Here is a 20,640-nt window from a genome sequence, read left to right as displayed (position 1 = left end):
ATATCATCCACAAAAAGCAAGAGAATAATGAAATCACATTATGAAAAGTTCCAAAAAAACACACAATGATCGGCCATGGTCATCTTGTACCCATGTTCAATCATCATTAATTTGAACTTTTGATGTCATTGGAAAGGTGCTTGTTTCAAATCATAAAGACTTCTTTTTACCAATTTGCAAACATAGTCTTCTTCGCCCTTCTCTCGGAATCTATCTGGTTCCTCCATGTAAATTTCCTCATGTAGATCATCGTAAAGGAAAGCTGTCTTCACGTCCATTTGCTCTACTTCCAAATCAAGACTAGCGGCTAGCCCAAGAACCACTCGAATAGATTTCATCTCCACAACCGGAGCAAAAATCTCGACAAAGTGAACATCTACCAATTGTTTAAAACCTTTTACCACCAAGCGAGCCTTGTATCTTTGTTGAGAAGTACACTCATCTAGCTTAATTTGATAATCCCATCTATTCTTTAATGCTCTCTTACCCTTTGACAACTTCACTAACTCAAAAGTATTATTCTCACGAAGTGATTGCATTTTATCCTTTATGGTCTCCGTCCATTCCTGTTTGTTCTCATCCTTCAAATCTTCTTTAAAGCTTTCGGGTTCTCCACCATCGGTAAGAAAAACATACTCGTTTGAGGGGTATCAAACGAAAGACCTTTTATCACAAGTAGACCACCTCAACTCATTAGAAGCAACCGGTTGCTCAACACTTTCAACCTCTTGATCAACCTCATTTTCAAGAACGTCTTCCATAACACCTACATCAACAATATCATTAGGATTTAAAATATTATTAAAATTCAAATCCATACCTTAATTTTCAATAGGAACATATTCGAAAGTGATAGGGGTAGGAGCATTAGTAGTTGAGTCTGTATCAACCATTTCTTCGTTTTTAAAAGTCAGATCTTTATTCTCAACTTTGTCGATGTTCTCAATGGTATAATCCTCCAAGAATACGACATCACGACTACGAATAAGTTTCCGATGAACCGGATCAAAGAATCGATACCCAAACTCATCAAATTCATACCCAACAAACACACATTTCTTTGAATTCTCATCCAATATTGATCTCTCATCCTTCGGGATATGCAAATAATCCATGAACCTAAACACCCGAAGATGGTCGTAGGAAACATGTTTACCACTTTAAACATGATTTGGAACATCAAACTTCAACGAAACACATGGAGTAAGGTTTAAAATATGTACAACCGTGCTCAATACTTCTCCCTTAAAGTATTTCGACAACTTTGATTGGGAAAGTAAACTCCTCGCCTTTCCACCAAAGCTCTATTCAATCTTTCGGCTAACCTATTCAATTGTGGTGTCTTTGGAGGAGACTATTGATGATGTATACCTCGATCTTGACAATACTTATCAAAAGGTCCAGTATACTCTCCCCCGTTATCGATTCGAATACGCTTAATCTTCTTCCTCGTTTCTCTTTCAACCGATGCTTGAAACGACTTGAAGGTATTAACACTTGATCTTTCGTCTTCAAGGTATAAGCCCATGTTTTCCGAGAACAATCATCAATGAATGTCACAAAGTAACATGCACCACCAAGTGACCGTGTCTTCATCGGACCACACGCATCGGAATATACTAAATCCAATACTTTTGATTTCCTCTTTGGTTCGGATGACATAAAGGAAACTATAATTTGCTTACCCACCAAATAATGTGAACTCTTTCTCAACTTTGCATCAGAGACACAATACAACACATTCTTCTTTGCCAAAATGATCAAACATTTTTCAATCATATGTATCCCTTGTTTTTATAATAATGTAGGCTTTTGGAACATTTTTAGAATGAATGTTCAAATTCAAATTCATTCATACAAAACAAGCCGTTTTCAAAATATTAAAAACTATAATAAAATTAAATATTATTAAATAAAATAAATATTTAAATCTATTTGACTATTATTTTAAGAGAAAGGAGATTATGCATTGTGTAAATTGTTTTTACATTGTTAATCAATAACAATCATGTATTCCGTCAAGTGAGCCTGTAAATTTTAAATTACTTGTATGATTTGACACTTTAAAATATTCTGATTAGATGCCTGTGTAATACTTCTTTATAGTGATTGTACACTACCATTAAACTTTTATTTTAAAAAACTAAACATTTAAATGTCTTTAAATATTATTTAAATAAACAAATATTTAATAATTTTTTATTTAAATATATATTTTCAAAATATTTTAAGAACTATATAATAAAATAAGAGACCCGTTTGTTTTTCCTTTTTTTAATTTTTTTTATAGTATTACATAATTTTTGTAAAAAAAAAATTACAAAATTTTTTTTTATGAAAGCTTCAAATAAAAATTTGGTTTGAATAGTTATTCTTAAAATGTTATTTTAGACATTTATCATGTTACTGAAAAAGATTTTGAATATCAAAATTTTAAAATATCACTTAATTTTGAAGTTATTTCAAATAACTTTTCTTAAAGAATCATTTTTGAGATATAACTTTGTGGAAAAAATTGTAATTTTAATTAAATTTTAATTTATAATAATATATATTTATGTTATTAGATGTCAAAATTAGTCTTTCGATTTAGAAAAAAATTAATATAAAAATATTTGAAATATTTTAAAAAATAATTTCATAAAATCTATTTTTGAAAATTAAAAAAAATAAAATAAAGCTAAAACAAACATATTCAAAGTTTTAATAAATATATTATAATATAGAGGCAAAACACAATAGCGTTGTAATAGGGGTGAGAATAGGTTAGACCAAGTTAAACTTTGTCAAATATGAGTCTGCCCTGCTAAAAATTATAAAACTTTGTGGTCTATTATAGATTTATTTTTAGGCTGGAGTATGTCTTTTTCGAAGACCTGTTTGACCTATTAGCCTGCATAAAAACATATTTTATTTGAACCTTTATAAATAAACAATTCAACTAATATTTATATAGACTAACAAATTAAAATATCAATGAGACTAAATGCTTTTTTGTATTTACTTATTCAAATTTACATATTAACATAAATTATGCGATACTATTTGTTTAACAAAACTTATAAAAACAACTAATGACATTATTCATAAGTTTTTTCAGTTTATCTTTATAAATTCTTCAAGATAATTAAAATTTATTTTTGTATTTTATTTCAAAATATAAATATAATATAATATAATAATAATAATAAATTTATTCTTATTTATTTAAATAGGTCGGTCTAATAAATTTAAAAGACTTTTTTTGTGGCATGTGACTTTACCTTTTTAATTAAATAAATTTATTAAAAATCTAGACCTTTTTTATTATAAACGTTGTGGCTACGCCAAATAATTGCCGACTAATTTTAAAATAAAAAAAATATTTATTTGATAGAGAAATTTGTATTTTTTAGAAGATGAATTGTGTATTTATCTTAAAAAATATTTACACATGCTAATAAAATGAAAAAAAAAAAAAAGAATTATATGATATTAAAAACATTTGTGCGATGAAATATTTTTTATTTGATATTGTGTCTACTGGTCTAGATAAAACTTACTCAAATAATCTGTATTTGAAATATTTTTGAAAGAGAGTTTGGTCAATCTTCTTCTATCCGTGTCTAGAAATAGTTTTATTTTTCTTTTAAAATATACAAGAATCTTTGACCATTACATTCTAGTCATTATAAAAACAGAAAATGGAATAATAGTCGTATTAGTAAAATTTAAAAAAAAAAAAACCCAAAAAAGGAAAAAAAAATCAAGTAGCATCATGTGGTTTAAAGGCAAGAGAGGAAAAATATCCAAAATTAGGACAGCGAACAATTTATGAATACATCTGTCAAAGGTTGTTAGCTGTAAATAAAACAGGCTCTCTATTGAAAAACAAATATTATAATTTGTTTGACAAAAGATATTAGAAGTTGTTTTATGTATGAAGAAGATAAGGGTGATTGAATGAATGTTAGTCACTTTATTCAACATAAACAAACATTGAAAATTGAGAACGTTTGGTGCACTCCAAAGGAAATTACAAGGGGATGCAAGTAGGGTACATATTGAAGGAAATGAACAACTTTTTTTTTAATTAATGCAATAAATAAGATAGGAAGCTGCTTTTACTTCCTACGTTATCTTAAATACAAATTTGGATAAAACAATGTTTATTTTTCTGTCCAAAATGATACTACAGTTTCAAACAAGATAGAGTTTAATTAAAAAATGTTATTTATTTTCTTTCTATAAATTCTTTAATATTATATTTGAAACACTTGTTACTATAACACGTAGAATAATAGTCATGCTCAAAGTATGAGCCCAACCAAACAAAAAGTTGTGGCAACCTAGTACCACGACTACAGCTTTTAGAATATGCCATACGATACGAAGATGCTTATTTCTATGCAAAATATCTTTAGCCTCCATGTTTGTTTGAATCTTGATATATCTTTTTTGTCTTTTTTATCTTCTTATATATGCCTTTTTAACTTCATAATATCATTGTAAATTAATGTTGTAAAAGAGAAGCAAAAATTTAGAGAAGATTAATTTCCTCAAATAATACTTAGAGACATAAACTTAAATAATATTTACTTTAAAATAACAAATAATTTATATTAAAATAAATATATAACAAATAATTCGAGACAATCAATTAGTTTATGTATAACATCTAAAATATGATAAAAGGAGCAATAAAAAAGGTAATTAGATTTCTATTTTCATCAATTGATTAGTCTATTTTTCTCCAGGTATTTCCAGTTCCTTCAAGATCTGTATGTCAAAAGCTAAATTTAAAAACCTCTCAAAGCTAAAACTTATACTTTGATTGGCTATTGTAAAAACCAAATTCCTTCCATAGCACTCAACTCCCATTGGATACAATAGATCTCACTATATTTGAAAATTAGAGTTAACGGATTTGGAGAATTTTTTTTTAAAAAATCCAACTATGTATATCCTCAAATTAACCAAAATACGCCATACCCAAAAGAAAACTTCTCAATTACATATATTTTGACCAAACATACACTATCAGAAAAACCGTTCCGGAATTTTGAAGGTGAATTGAAAAACTCGTTTCATTCGCTACTCAACAACAAATCATCACATCCCTAATGGTAGAAAAAAAAATCATATCCCTTCTATAGACACAAAAAGTGAGGAATCACGTTTGTTTATGTATGAATGAATGTGTTAGGGAAAAGTAGGTCTTTTCCATACATCCTTATATAGTGACAGCTACAAGAAATATTGATTAAGTTGGCACATTAATCTTCCAAACAATATTGACCTCAAGATCTACTGACTCGTGTTGTGGCCAAAATTATATCTATAACAGCAGTACTGTAGTAGGTACCATGTCCTCTCAACTCTGTAAAACAAACAGTCAGCTTCCAAGCAGGGGCCATTCTAAGGGGAAGCACAGTGACCCCCCAAAAATTTTCCCTTGATAATGCAATGATAAAGTACTGTGTCTCTCAAGTTTTTAGCATGTAAGATAGAAATATTGTGTGCCCCCCTCCTGCATTTAGTAACATGTTTGTCATACTAAAGTAGGTGTCATAATTTTTTCTGGTCAAATCGCATAGATGAGTTGGACATTTGGCCCCGCCCTTGCCTCCAGGATCAATTGTTGTGGTGGTTGCCATTCAATTGCTTGTTACTTGTGTCTGCTCGCTTGTGATAATAAAATCCGCTGTAAATGGAAGAGCATAAACTTTTAACAACAAGAGTATAATGTCAGGTTGATAACCTGGCAGTGATGATGCGGTAGTTCTCGTCAGATGTGTAATTGTTGAGGCCTAATAATGAGAAACTATTGGTCGATTTTCTTTAACTCTGACAGCTAATAATTATTGGCTGTCTGGTGGGCACTAGAGATGCAAGAAATAGGACGAGTCTGTCCTCTTTATTAGTAAGAAGGCTAGGTTAAAATGAGGTACCAGATCCGCATATTCCGCAAGTATTAGAAACGTGAATGGATAGGTTTATCTACTCTTCGGAATCGTGTCTGCTTAGATGTATTGTTTTCCTTATCATTATGAACCTTGATAAAGTCCAACACTAAACTGGTCAATTCATCTTGATGAGAAGTATATTCATGATCAGCCCCTTCTATGATGCGCAGTTCATGATTCGATATGAACTTAGCAAACTCTAAAGCATCTTCTACAGGTACAGTTTCATCCATGGATCCATGAATTGTCAACACCCTGTTTCAATACTGATCAAGTAATTAGTAACTGTAAAGAATGAAGAAGCGTTTGACATCAAATTTTATGAGGAAGAGAAAGATCTGTATGCTATTAGATGTAATCACAAACCTTACCTGCAATTTTCAGGGATTGATAAGCAGGCAAGATGGGTTATAGTATTTAGACGGTCCATTAAACTTTCTTCAGTTACACGATACACAGTCTTCCCTACCACAAGAAAAGCAACATATTGATGAAGAGGTGTAACATTCAACAACAATAGAGATTGTCAGTAACATGAGAGCATATAATTCTACCCTTTTTCATTTTAAACATTAAGTCAAAATGTTCACGGCAGCAACAGAATAAAGAAGCGAGAAAAAGTTTATCAAGACATGCTGATTTGATCCACAAATGATAGATGAATAGATGATAGACGAATATTTACATTTCATTGCTCACCTTTTTTATTTTTAACATCGATAAATCCATCTTGTTTCATCCTTTGTATAAAATTTTCTCCCAAGCGACTCTCCATGCCTCTTGCTAGGTTAAACCGCCCAGATATATTGACAACAGTATGAACATCCTTATATTTTGAGGCATATAACAGAACCACATTACCCCCTGCAGAAACCATTCCATTGAGTGTGAATAACACGAAAAAATGAGGATTATGAGAGACTTGTATAGGAAAAACTCTATCACAATCACAGAGAACTTCAGTTCCATTTTCCTACAAGCCTATGGAGGACTTCATTCTACACTAAAACTGTATAATTGTTTATTATATATACAGTTTCATATGTGAGATTGGTCCACTTTTTGTAATCAAACGGAAAATTCTATCACATTCATAGGGAACTTCAGTTTCATTTACCTGCAAACCTACCAAAGACGACATTCTCTGCAAACCTATTGAAAACCATAATCTCCACTTAAACTGTATAATTATTATATATTCAGTTTCATCAATGTCAACTTTGTCCTCTTTTTGTCTTTAGAATCAGTATTCTCTAATAATTTCTCAAACATTTTTACCAATAAATTGTACATGTCCCTGCCATATCTTAGACAGTTTTCTGTCATATTTACCTATAGATCAATGCTACACCCAACTCTGACAAACAATCATTCTGGTTATAACTTCTTCTTTACAATATTAAACATCCAAAACTCGATACGTATCTAAACTGTGTATACTAACAATGCCATCACATACTTTTAGGATATTGATAGCCTCTATTAAAGAGAAGCTGAACAAAAAAATGTATCAAAATGTGTTACAGTATCAAGAGAGAAAACAACTACAAACCGCCATTGAAATATCCCTATGAGTTGTCAGTTCAGTCCATTCCAAAATTCAGTTTCACATAATAAGAAGTGCATAACAGTAATCTGACCTTTACTATGACCAACAATTGCAGTAATTACATATTTCTCCCCACGGAAGTGTTGGACTATAGCTCGTAGATCTTCAACTTCTCTGTAGTAGTTACCATACTGAAACGAACCTTCACTTTCCCTAGAACACAGTATAACGAGTCCTTAGCAAAATAAAAAATAAAAAATAGTTCAATATTAAATTATCTTTGTTCATTTTCCATTGCAGAGGATCTTACCCGTTTCCGGCAAAGTCGAAGCGAAAAGCACTGATTCCGTTTTTTTCCAGAGCACCAGCAAGGTTCACCATGGGGATCCTTTCCTAGATAACAGTGAAATCATGAATTTACATAAAACGATTCTGAAATGCAATAATGAAGATTTCTGAAATTAGGTTAACGTGGAAAACGGGAAGAGCGTGATGAGAACCTTGGATGATTGAAAACCATGGCAAACGATGACGAGTGCGGTGGAAGCAGCGTCGTGTAATACTCCGACGAGGTTTTCACCGTGGTGGTTTGTTACGGCGATTCTCTTTTGTGCGCCAAAATCACCCATACCAGTTGCAAGAAAAAAAAAAAAGGAATTGTACTATTCCAAATCAAGTTAGAATTTTAAATTTTAAAAATTGGGATATTACCTATAAGATTTTTGGCTTAAATATATGATTGGCTTATGTTGGGCGAGTTTTTTATTTAGAGAAAATGGGTGATGAACTGACAGTGTAAAAAAGTTTTACACTGTCAACCAATCACGACCATGAATCAGGACAAGTCAGACTGTAATTTTAAAAAAACTTATATGACATGGCAAAACGATTTGTTTCTATTGGATGACAGTGTAAAACTTTTTTATACTGTCAGTGCACTACCTTTAACCTCTTTTATTTATTTGTTTAATTACTTCCTTCTCTGTTCTTTTATAAGTGTTATTTTTGAAAATTTCAATGTAGTAATTATTATGATTTTTTTGATATTAATATATTGTTAGAAAACTGCGTTCAAAAAATATATTGTTAGAAAACTAATAACATATCCTTGCGTGCGGTATCGAATATTTGATGTAGCATTTTCTAAATGATATGAATAACATTATAAGAAATTTTGTGTATTGATCAAGAAGTTTACATATCAAACTACAAGAAAATAAGAACAACAAAATTATAAAGCGAAAATCTTTTGACACACAATTAGTAAAAATAGAGAATTTGCAAGAAAATAAGATGAAGTTAGAAAGAAAAAATAATAGAAGAGGAAATATTATGAAATTTAAATGAAAATTCCATTTAGATATTTAAGTTATATATACTTTTTAGATGTTTTAAAAAAGTTCTTTGAATATAATGTGGTAATATCCAAAGTTTGTTTCGCTTTGTCATGAATCAAGATTTTCAACCCTTGCTTGCTTTTGACTTTATGAAAATATAGTTGGTCGTGACTAAAAATCTCTTTCGGCAAGTACAAACCGACGTGGTCCAATGATTGTCCTTGAGACTTGTTAATAGTCATGGCAAAAGAGACAATAATAAAAAATTGTCTTTTGACAAGCTTGAAAGACCATGGTGATTGGGAAGGTGACAATGACATCCTTGGAATATAAATAAGTTTCCAATATTTTTTCCTAAAATAATTTTTGCTTTAATGACATGATTGGCTAGTCTTGTACCATTACACAAACCTTTTGATTGATCCAAATTTCTCAACAATATAATAGTTGTGCTTATTTTCAACTTGATAGAATGATTAGGCAAGGCAAAAGTTTTCAAATAATTCAAGAATTAAATGTTCAAAAGAATTAAAATTTGTCAATTGAGTCAAAACTTAGATATTTCTTTTCCGTTCCTATCAATATATATATATATATATATATATATATATATATATATATATATATATATATATATATATATATATATATATATATATATATATATATATATATCAATTTATCAATTTATCAATCATCATGTAGGGTTTGCAGGGCTACTATTGAGGAGGTGTCTCACCTTATGGAGATACTGATGATCTATGCTAATGCGTCAGGGTAAGAGATTAATTTAACCAAGTCCGAGGTCTTCTTCAGTCGCAACCTTAGTATACCGGCCCAAGAGAACATTGCTAATATTATGGGTGTTCGTCATGTGTTAGGGACGGGTACGCATTTGGGATTGTCTTCTGATTGGCAGGCGTAAAAAGGAGACGTTTCTTTTATTAAGGATCGTATTTGGAAGAGGATCAATTCTTTGAGGGATAGATCTCCATCTAAGGCTGGTAATGAGGTGATGATAAAATCAGTTTTGCAATCTATTCCATCTTATATCATGAGTGTGTGTATAATTCCATATGGGGTGGTTAAAGATATTGAGAAGATGTTGGATTCCTTCTGGTGGGGGAGGTAGTAATAATAAAGGTATTCGTTGGATGGCATGGGATGAATTATCCTAATGTAAGAAGGATGGTGGTCTGGGTTTAAGGTTGCACTATAAAATTCAAATCATTATCCACTGAGAGCAATGCATTTATGTCACATTTGAATATGTTATATGAACTAAAGGGTGATGGTAAAGGAATATATAGTGTTTGTGTTTTCACACTATTAGGTGTGAGAACCTTGTGATTATATTCACTTAAGTTTGAGATGATACATATTGCTTCATATCCTAATTAAGTGAATCCTAAATGGTATGTACACCCAATCAGTAAATACATTTCAGAATTACAAACAAGCCTAGCAGTAAAGTTATTGTTTTTTTTGCAAGGGTTTAATTTGTTAACCATATTGAGTTACTTCACTGCATTAATGTTGGTAAATAAAAGGTTAATTGTATATAGGGTCTTGTAATTAGTTATTGCAGTACCTGATATATTACTGATGAAATTTGGATTCAAGTGTGAACTTCCAAATGTGTTGATGGTCCTAGTGACCACAATAATTCATAAAAAAAGTAGGGCACAAAATAAAATTTCACAATATGCAAAATAAAGACATTTCTCAACCTGTTATGATGTTAAACTGTAGATGAGATCTTTTAAGTGTTAGGATCAATGAACCAAGGCCATGCTCACATGCTTTGCGATGATAGTCTTCATTTTATGAGTACAACAATGCAGATTACAAAATCAAAAGAATATAAAGTTTATGTGACTGTAATATTTGCGTATGTGAACATGAATAAACACCAAAAGTCAATAGTTGTATCAACATTGTTTAATTTTGAAGTTTGCAGCCAATAGTAAGAAGTATGTTAATATTTGACAGGATGAATAAGTTTTAATTAGATTAGTTTATCAAATTTTAGTTGAATAGCCAAAAGTAAAAGCAGTGTAATATGACAAAACAGAAAGTTCAAGGAAATAATTGGGTATGAACCATGTGGTTCCAAACTAAAGGGATTTGCAACAATTTTATGCCTCTTGATACCATGTTTCATGCAAAACTCACTAAACTTATCTAAAACAAACTTTAGGCTATTTTCGGTTCTTAATACATTAAGTTTAGTTTCTAATTGATTCACTATAAGAGTATATCATTCATTAAAATTTTGAAATGTACATGTCACTTTTACTTTTCAGAATGCAGACTCATGCTCTTTTAGAAAAATCATCAATAATAGAGAGGAAATATAATCCACCCTCTTGAGTTGCCACCCTTTCCGGACCCTATAGATTGAGTGAACATACTCAAAAGTCTACTAAAATTTTGCACACTACTCTCAAACTTCACCTTGTGTTGTTTTCCTAGAATGCAGTTATCACAAAATTATAGTTTATTTAACTTCTTACTCCCTATCAAACCTTGTTTAGCAAGTTCAACTAAACCTCTTTCATTGAAATATGCCATAACATGATATGCCACAACTTAGATTTATCAGGAAGGTATTGACTAACTAATGATGGATGACTAATAACAGTGGAACCATCCAAAATATACTACCCACACATTTTGGACGATTTAGCCATTATTAATGTACCACGCTAAATTTTCAGCACCTCATATTAAATTCTAGTGCACCATCCTAGATCATCAAACATGCTTATGAAAAATAATTTTCGCTTAAGTTTGGGAACATACCTTCTATTCCATAGAAGAAACTCATGGCCATTGAACACTTTTAGTCTTACTGTATCAATACCATGAACTTTGCAAGCCTTATTGTTTAAAAGATGAACACCTCCATCTTATTTCGTCTTCAAAGTTTCAAAATATTCTTTCCCTGGACACATGTGATAAGAGAAAATTGAATCCATAACCCAAATCTTCTTTATTTCCAAACTTGTTACCACTAGTTGCATAAACACTTTCATAACCATCTTTGTTCGAGGCGATCAAAATATGAATAGGATCACCCTTGTTCCCTCTTTTGGGGCAATCTGTCTTGAAGTGATCGATTTTGTGACAAGTGAAACATGTAAACTTTGACTTTTCAAAAACCTTGGATTTATAATTTGCCCTAGATCTATTTCCTTTATGGTTTCCTCTAATCTAACTCCTTCTTGAGACACTTAAGTCTTCACCACTATAATCAACCTTCAAATATTTCAACTTTGATAACTCTTTGATATTACGGTCATCTGAACTTCATCCAAAATAATAGTTCTTTCCTTTCAATAAATCCTTAAAGTGCTCAAAGGATCTGTGTTATGAACTTAATAAGAGTAGATTCTTATCCTCATATTTAATTTTTCCCATTTATATTTTGCAAATCATGAATGATTTTGTGAAATTTTGCTAGTTGCTCCATATTAGATTTAATCTCCACCATACAGAAAGAATAAAGTTGTTGTTTCAGAGACAATCTGTGATCCAATGAATTTTTCATATATAATGATTCAAGCTTGACCAACATCTCAGTCGCGGTCTTCTACCTCGCGACTTCCCTTAATATTTTATCTTCACTCCACAAGATAATGACAGTTCTGGCCTTGCATCATCTTGGTCTTCTTAACTTATGTAAGGCTTGCATGCATCAATATCCATTTCCCTTTATTGAATTAGTATTTCTTACATCTTCACCTTCCACAATCCAAAGTCATTGTCTTTGGAATAATTCTCGATGTCCCATTTGGAATCCATGGTGTTCACTTGTAAACTTAATCTCTCTTCCCCATGGTGAGTGCCACTTGTTGAGAAAATTAGTACAAATGGTTTTCACACACCAAAATTTTGATGTGTGGGACAAAAAAAATGACAACAAAAAAATAACCTTAATAAAAAATAAAAGTAGGCAAAACATAGGAAATTGTTTACCTAGTTTGATCAAATCGATCTACAGCTCACCGATTCACTATACTTTAAAAGCTGTTACAAGAGATTATAATATGAGTTACAAGAATATAATCTTTGGAGTTCTCAAACAAAATCATATTTATATCCAAGTGTTTCCCAATCTCACTAACTTTCAATAGAAGAATTGCACAAACACAAAGTGTTTAATGTGTTTCCCAAATCCCTCTAATAAGTCAAATAGGCAGCCAAACCCTAAGAATATAAACTTTTTAAGATTTTATACCTTTTATTTATCACTAGAATTTATACCTTATGCACCTTCTACAAATTATTTTACAACAAATGAGAGAAAATCATATTTATAACTATCAAAATCATTTTGTAATGAAAATAACTCTTTTATCATTATAAACAAAATCATTTTTTCAAAAGATGTCAAATATTTTCCTATAATTTTTAAAATTTTGTTTTCGGAACCTTTCCCTCTCCTCCCTTCCAAACTCGCAAACATAGCCTTAGGAAAATATGATAATAAAGGTGATTTGATAAGACTAACATTTGATTACAAAATTAAAAGATCAAAATGAGAATTTTCAATAAAAACTAAAAATATAGTTAACTTCGTTAAGATTTAAAAACAGATGGAAAATCAAAAATTTAAAAGCGACTCTGCTGGGGATCGAACCCAGAATCTCTGGTTCCGTAGACCAGCGCCTTATCCATTGGGCCACAGAGTCCATATATACGTTCTAACTTTTATTCACCTTGATAAACTGGCAAAACTTACAAATTGAAAAAAATCGGCTCTCTAAAATTTACCAAGGAAATAAATTAGCTAGGGATTTTGCAATATGTCCCATTTGTACTTCCAAATTTTTGATTGATGCATCAATTTGTTTTTGGTTGGCCATCAACACCTGCATAAAATGATTAAGTGTATCCTCTATTTTTTGCATATTTCCTTGGTTGAGGTTGACTCTACTATAATTTTGATATGGTTGTTGTTTATTTAATGGACTTGCATATTTTCTCCATCTTTGGCAAAAATTTAGGTTATTTCCTCTTTGATTGTTGTTGTTCCCTCCTTGATATTGTTATAGACTTTGTTGATTATTCAAACAATTCACCTCTTTATCATAGGGAGGAAAGTAAACACTGGGATGATCCCTAATACATAACTCACAATACGAAACCTACATATATTTTCTAGGTGCTTCTTGCATTTCTTTGAACTATTGTGAAAGCTTCGAGAGTTGATTTCTCAATTCTTTCACGACTTGGGTAATCAATTTATTATGAGCTAATTTTGCATCATTTGCACCTTAATTAATAATTCTAATTTTTTTCTAAACATGATCGTTGTTTTTTTTTTTGTGTAATCAAGATATTATATATGGGAGAACTAAGGGTTCTCCAACCTTTTTACACAATGAAAAGGCAAAAGCCCACCAAAAGAAATTACCAACCAATTAAAATTACGACAAAAAAAGCAAAGGTTCTTTGCTAAATTCGTAAAAGGAATAATTGGAATGGGTAATGTCCCCGCAAAACGACCATCTCCACGCCATGATTTTGATGTTCCAAACCAAATCATCAAAACTCCAATCCTCCTCCCTAAAACATATATCATTCCTCACCAACCAAATGGACCAAGTCGTGGCTAGCCAAATCACATCTACTTTCTTCACATCCACTTTTTTATCTTTACAATACGAGTGTCAATCCATAAAACTCGACAAACACTCTTCCTCCTCTATCCCTTCTTTTCCTATCCACAAATAAATATCCTTCCAAATATTCTTAACAAAAGAACAACCAAAAAAGAATGATCCCTATTTTCCAACTCAATATCACAAAAGGCACACTTTAATTGATCGGCATGGAATGAAATCCCTCAATACAATAAAAGATCTTTGGTAGGAAGCCTATTTGAAAGAAGCCTCCAACCAAACGCCTTTATCTTGAACGGCACCACCGATTTCCACACAATCCCCTTTGCCTCCTCAAATCTACCCCAAGGACCAAAATAGGTTCCAATCGCGGCGAAAACATCATAGCAAGAAGCGACCGAAAAACCTTCTCCCCTGTTAACAATCCATTCCACGATATCCTTTCCTTCACCCACACCCCCGAAAGACGCCAAAGAATCATGCAAGTCAATCAATTCGGAACTAAGATCCAAATTGCCCGATAAGGACTCTGGTAAACCAAAATCCCCCCATTTCCAAACTCCATCCACCCAACCTCCCATAGCCGCCACCGACACCCCCTTCAAAAAAGAAGTCTTATATAAACCCGAATACTCTTCCTTCAACAACCTACCATCCATCCACTTTGCTTCCCAAAAAGGTGTATTGAACTCATTGTGAACACGGAAACAACACGAAGAAGCGAAGTGGTCCAACAAATGATTACTCCCCTTTTTCAAAATGTCCTTCCACCAAGCGGATCTCCACTTTCCCCCTATGTTGGAAACACCTCCACCCAAAATTTGGATCGATAAATCACCATACCGAGACTTTAAAATATTGTACCAAAGAGAATCTTCCCCTTGTAAAATTTTCCACTTCCACTTACTTAAAAGCGCTTGGTTAAAATCCACAATATTCTTAACACCTAACCCCCCTTTCTCAAACTGTTGATTAATATCCTTCCAACTAACCTAATGAATCCTCCGCTTCTCCTCCACACCACCACACAAAAAATTACTTTGAAGTCTTGTCACCTCTCTCACCACCTTCACCGGCATCAGTGAATCACCTCTCTCACCACATGATCGTTGTTGTATTGCCCCTAATGATCGTTGTTGTATTGCCCCTAATGACCATAGAGTATCATTTTTTTCAAAGATAGATATGGCGCCTTCATCACTCTTTGACATCAGTGAATCACCTGTATTTACTTCTAATAAAAGCTTTGGTTGCTAAAAAAATTTATTGTCGAAGAGATGTGAATCTGAGTCAAGTTGTAAAAAATGTAGTTGGATATCTTCTAAACATCAATTTGTATTTTTCTCACGCTTCAAAGAGTTTTAATAGATCCATGGAAAGCACGACAGTGGTTATTTAGCTTCCATAGACTTATTATAAAAAAAGAACATGTTAAGAAACTTTTCTTCCAATTTGTTTTAATTAGTCATGGTTTATGGAGATTGATTAAGGTGCCAATCTTTTGCTTTTCCTATTAGTGAGTGTGGAAACAACCTCATGGAGATAACTTCTTCTTGTTTAGGTGTTTGATCATGGTATGAATCTGTTGCTTTTACTACTGTGACTGAGGTAACATGTGTTTTTCGTACGTAGTAATATTATTAAAAATAATAATTTTTATTTTGATAATAAATAAATTCTATATATTTAACTAAAATACCTTCCCCTCATAATATAAAATAAATTTCTTCCCCTTTTGCCAGCAACTCACTTAACTAACTTGATTCTTAATATTTCTTAAACAAAATCTTAAAACTTTCTATCTCGTTCAAATAATAAAGAAAATAGTTACTCTTTTTTTTATCAATAAATACTGTAGGCATTTATAATTTCATCTAAGAATACTGAAAATATCCAATTAAAAATTATTAACCTAAACCCACAATTTTAATAAGAATGTATACTAATTTAAATTGATTAATAGAACTTAAAATTACATTACACAACTGAAAAAAAAAGTACTAGAGAAATGTCTACTTAGATAGGACATTTTTAATCCTTCTACAGACAGAAAATTAATCAATATCTCCAAATTATGAAATTATACAATTAGTATACAAACCCTAATTAGCCTCTCCAAGGATTTTGACTATGATTTTGCTTACCATAAGATAAAGAACCCAAAGGATCATCATTAATTCCAGATATATTGAAGAAATCTCTTTGTGAAAATGCACCAAGACTCAAAAAGTCCCTTGTCATTTCATCATCATTGTTGCTTTTACCAAATTGGGAATATTGTGCTTGTGTTGATTTGGAAACAAAGTCCTCAAAGTTATTATTATTATTATCACTACTACCTCTTTGTGTATCAAACATTCCTCTCATGGTAGTAACAACACCTTCAAATTGTGAGCTTTCATTACCATATATCACATCATGCAAAAGAGAAGATTCTTCTGTGTTTGTAGCAGTTGCAGTAACAGTGACACCTTCTTCAAAGCATTCAGAGGCTATTGCAGCTTTATTCCCATATGGAGCCAAACAATGAGAAAAACCAGTCGCTATTTCTTCACGTGAAGGCATAACTATTCCAGAAACAGGTGAAGATGAATTCATGTATAGTGTTTTATATTCAAAAGGCACGTGAGTTTGCATTAACTGGGAGGAGGACCTACAATGTTCTTGATCAGTTTTGCTTACTGTTACACCTATTTGTGATGCTTTTTGCAGTAAACTAGTGGCTGACATGTGTGGAGAAGAAGTAGTCATTATATTGTTTGAGTTGAAATTTGAAGGAAAGAGATTTGTAGGGTTAGGGTTTTGATCATAATGGTTCATATGAGTTTGGAATAACCATGATGGTATTTCTGAAGATCTTGAATTGAAGTCTTGTTCTTTTTTTAGGGATGGTGGTTGAAAACCATGGCTATGAAATTGTGAATGATGAGAGAATAGAGGGTTCACTCCTGACATTGACATTGCACTCTCATGTGATAGAACATCACAAAAGGCCCTATGAGTGATAAAACTGTCCCTTCTGCAATACAAAAAACAATACACCAAATTTAATCAAAGAGACAATCATGGTTATAATATATATACAATCACGGTTTTAAATAACAGTCACAGTCGCATAAAAAAATTTGCGATTCCGATTGTTATAGGTGTTGAGATACTGACTGCGGTCATCGCGTCCTGGTGTGAATTAACTACATTGAATAACAATATCTGTATCGACAACTTTTGATACCGTTTTATCACGCCCATTTTTGAAACAAATATCTTAATCACTGAATCCATATTAGATATTCATACTGTTTAAGAACACTTTTTACTGTTTTATGAACTGTCTCACTCTTTCTCTCTCATATATATCATATTCTCTTTTTAGATTTTTGACTAATTATTAAACATGCCATTATTTAGTTTTTTTGGATCTATAATCAATGTAAACTAATAAATATTCTTACCTTGAGAAAAGGGTTCCACATTCACACTTATACTCTTTAGTGCCACAAATTTTGGAATGAGCTTTCCAATCAGATTGAACTGCATAACGTTTGGAACACTTTTCACACTTCCATTTCTTCTCACCATGCTTTCTGAAAAAGTGCTTCTTGATTCCAGTGAGGTCTCCTAATGCTCTTGAAGGGTCATGGTGAACACATGCTGTCTCTGGACACACATACACTTTCTTCCTTATGATTTCATTGCTGTTTCTTTTCTTTAGCTTCCATGGTAAGTTATGTCCTCTTTTGTGAAGCTGAAGATTTTGATCTCTTTGGAATCCTTTGTTACAAATCTCACAAATGAACCTGTTTGTTGCCAAGAGAGTTTGGGGACTCAAGGCTATTACTTCTGCATCAGGGTCTGAAACAAAGCCAAATGAACAATCTATAAGCTACAAATATTCAGTTCTAAAATATATACAACATTATAATCTATTAGAACTAAGTTGCAGTTGCGGTTGTTGCAGCATTGCAATGTGTTTTTCATGTACATATGAAAAATTTCAATCCGAGTGCATCTGCAATATTACGGCCGCATGTGGCATGTAATTTATATATGACACTACTTCGTCGACAATATCATAAACTAAATATGCATTCTAAACATTCCACCTTTACAGACTTCATGTTTAGAATTATAGACCATCATAAAATTTTGGCTTAGCCTAGATGAGACTTCAAGCTTGGAGTTTTATCTTTGCTTGACCTTCTAATACTCGACTTTTTGCTTGACTGAGCCCATACTCATCTTATCCGGATAGAATTCGAATCTGCTAGTAGTTATGCAATCGTAATGAGAAAACCTAGCGAGCCGCGGGGCCTTACAAGATACTGAGAAGTTAGAAGGAGCTAATCATCAAAGAAAAATCAAGTTATTCCTCAACCTAAACCCTAGACATCTACTGTTGATTAAGGAACATGCACAATCAAATAAAAGGAAAAGAAAAATAATTGATATGAATTATTACCTGGATGGCCTGGAAGATTTCTCTTCCTTTTGGTTTGTGGTTCTAGATTTGCCTTTTCATTCTTGGTTGCTGAAGAAGCACTTTTTTCACTTGAAGCAGATGTCAAATTTGACATGTTTTCATCTATGGACAAACCTTTCATCATCTCTTTTAGACTATGAGAAAGCAAACTATGTTCTCTTTGCAAGTATATGTCAGAGATAAACACACTATTTATGATAGATCAACTTCTTTTCCACTAAAGGATGTTCGAATACTAGTCCTAATCTAGCGCAAGTGGTTGGTGCGTAGTAGTCTGTACGAGTGTCTAAATCTCAAGATACCGAGTTCGAATCTTAATCATAAAAAAAACATAAGAAAAGGAAGAGAAAGCTGAGAAATTAATTAAGGTGAAGAGATCCCAAGATGGATTTGCTTCAAAGTTATATATACACATCAAAATCTAGCTATAGTAAGCTAAAATCAAGAATTTGGTAAGCATAGTAAGTTTCCTACTTTGTAAGGAAATTTCAGGATTTGTTTGAGAGTGTGTGAAGGAAGAAAGAGAGAAGAATATTGTGGATGAGAAATTAAAGGGTTGCTTTGAAAGCTGGCATGGGACATATAAGACCAAAACACAAAGCAAATTTGGATTGTTATCATGAAGTGCACTTTCTGTCTTTTCCTCTTTTTTCTTTCTCCCTTACTCTCAATAATTGCATTGCATTATAACATTATGATATGCATGTGTCTCACTTTAAAACGTTACTATAATTTTATATTAAACAATAATGATTGATTATTGAAGCAAACATTCTCCTCCATAAAAAGTAGAGATAAAGTTTTATAAGATTATAGTATGGTCCATGAGAGATGATGAGTGGGTGATTGATTATGTATGAACTTTTAACATCTTGGGTAAAAGCGATAAAAACTAAAAAGCAACACTGCTTTTTCTCTCTTCTCTGAACTCACACAGACACTGCCATGAATAGTTTGTTATCATAGATTCCAATCTGTAAATAGAAGACAAAACTCATAATATATAGAGAACAAAAATGTTTAATGTGTTCTTTCAAATTTCTCTATACATGCAAAACCTTATTAATTAATTTAGACCACATTAAATAGTTTTATGGTTTATTTTGTTACCTAGATATTTGTTGAAATAGGTTGATATGTGGATGCAAAGTTTCATTTGGTATAAAGTTTGTGACTGTTGTTTAGCATAAAGTTTGTTCTCACATTGGTGGTGATGGTGGTTTGGGGCTTAGATCTATTGAAGATATTAATAAGACTGTTAAAGCTTTGTTGGAATCTTGTTAATCTCATGGGCTATTATTTTCTGAGGTGGACTTCTCAGAAGGACCACTTATATTGACTATCATATCAAATTCACCATTTGACATGACCTAAAATGTTGTTTATAATGCTGCTGCCAAGGATCGAACCCTGGACCAACAGTCTACACCCGCTCAGTCAGCAAGTGCCAACTGAGCTACCCCTCAAATGTTTGAAGAGAATTGAAGGTGCAAAGACATGTTCAAATGAAAGAAAAACTAATTCAAAAAGATGTTTGAATATGAGCAAGAACAAAATAATTTTGGCACGAGAACAAAGGGCGTTAAGGTCTGACCGAAATGGTCATTTCAGTCTTAATTAATGATCCAGGGATAAGATCTTCTAAATTTGCAAGATTTGGTACGATGCAGTGGCCATTAAGGCTAGCCCGTAACGGGCA

General features: G+C 32.1%; 2 protein-coding genes and 1 non-coding gene across 5 annotated transcripts; all 3 read right to left on the bottom strand.

The window, feature by feature from the left end:
- Nucleotides 1–5,031: 5,031 nt before the first annotated feature.
- LOC131596397 (putative uncharacterized protein YDL057W) lies at nucleotides 5,032–8,176 on the bottom strand. 3 transcript variants are annotated; one of them, XM_058869036.1, is made up of 7 exons: nucleotides 7,995–8,176; nucleotides 7,805–7,887; nucleotides 7,586–7,707; nucleotides 6,645–6,809; nucleotides 6,317–6,410; nucleotides 5,931–6,200; nucleotides 5,032–5,683 (listed from the first exon to the last, which is right to left on the bottom strand). In XM_058869036.1, exons 1-6 carry the CDS (start codon nucleotides 8,121–8,123, stop codon nucleotides 5,954–5,956), a joined length of 840 nt encoding a protein of 279 aa, XP_058725019.1. In that variant the 5' UTR covers nucleotides 8,124–8,176; the 3' UTR covers nucleotides 5,032–5,683; nucleotides 5,931–5,953. The 3 variants fall into 3 exon arrangements, with proteins under 3 accessions (XP_058725019.1, XP_058725018.1, XP_058725020.1); XM_058869035.1 differs by having other exon boundaries at nucleotides 5,032–6,200; XM_058869037.1 differs by lacking the exon at nucleotides 5,032–5,683 and having other exon boundaries at nucleotides 6,058–6,211.
- Nucleotides 8,177–13,455: 5,279 nt separating this feature from the next.
- On the bottom strand, nucleotides 13,456–13,528 carry TRNAR-ACG (transfer RNA arginine (anticodon ACG)). The gene has a single exon. It is a non-coding gene; the product is annotated as a tRNA-Arg (tRNA).
- A 2,897-nt stretch (nucleotides 13,529–16,425) lies between these two features.
- Nucleotides 16,426–19,596, bottom strand: LOC131596396 (protein indeterminate-domain 7-like). Its single transcript, XM_058869034.1, has 3 exons — nucleotides 18,921–19,596; nucleotides 17,914–18,313; nucleotides 16,426–17,480 (listed from the first exon to the last, which is right to left on the bottom strand). Exons 1-3 carry the CDS (start codon nucleotides 19,063–19,065, stop codon nucleotides 16,568–16,570), a joined length of 1,458 nt encoding a protein of 485 aa, XP_058725017.1. The 5' UTR covers nucleotides 19,066–19,596; the 3' UTR covers nucleotides 16,426–16,567.
- Between the last annotated feature and the right edge of the window lie 1,044 nt (nucleotides 19,597–20,640).

This window comes from Vicia villosa, linkage group LG4 (assembly GCF_029867415.1).
Source record: "Vicia villosa cultivar HV-30 ecotype Madison, WI linkage group LG4, Vvil1.0, whole genome shotgun sequence".
NCBI lineage: Eukaryota > Viridiplantae > Streptophyta > Magnoliopsida > Fabales > Fabaceae > Vicia > Vicia villosa.
The sequence above is the reverse complement of the archived record's forward strand: the minus strand, read 5'-3'. Positions and strand labels throughout refer to the sequence as shown.

Coding starts and splice junctions, on each gene's coding strand:
- LOC131596397 (XM_058869035.1), bottom strand. CDS start 8,123: ATGGGTGATTTTGGCGCACAAAAGAGAATCGCCGTAACAAACCACCAC. Junction 7,888..7,994: donor ATGGTTTTCAATCATCCAAG/GTTCTCATCACG, acceptor ACTGTTATCTAG/GAAAGGATCCCCATGGTGAA. Junction 7,708..7,804: donor TTCGACTTTGCCGGAAACGG/GTAAGATCCTCT, acceptor ACTGTGTTCTAG/GGAAAGTGAAGGTTCGTTTC.
- LOC131596396 (XM_058869034.1), bottom strand. CDS start 19,065: ATGATGAAAGGTTTGTCCATAGATGAAAACATGTCAAATTTGACATCT. Junction 18,314..18,920: donor AAATCTTCCAGGCCATCCAG/GTAATAATTCAT, acceptor GCTTTGTTTCAG/ACCCTGATGCAGAAGTAATA. Junction 17,481..17,913: donor TGTGGAACCCTTTTCTCAAG/GTAAGAATATTT, acceptor TTTGTATTGCAG/AAGGGACAGTTTTATCACTC.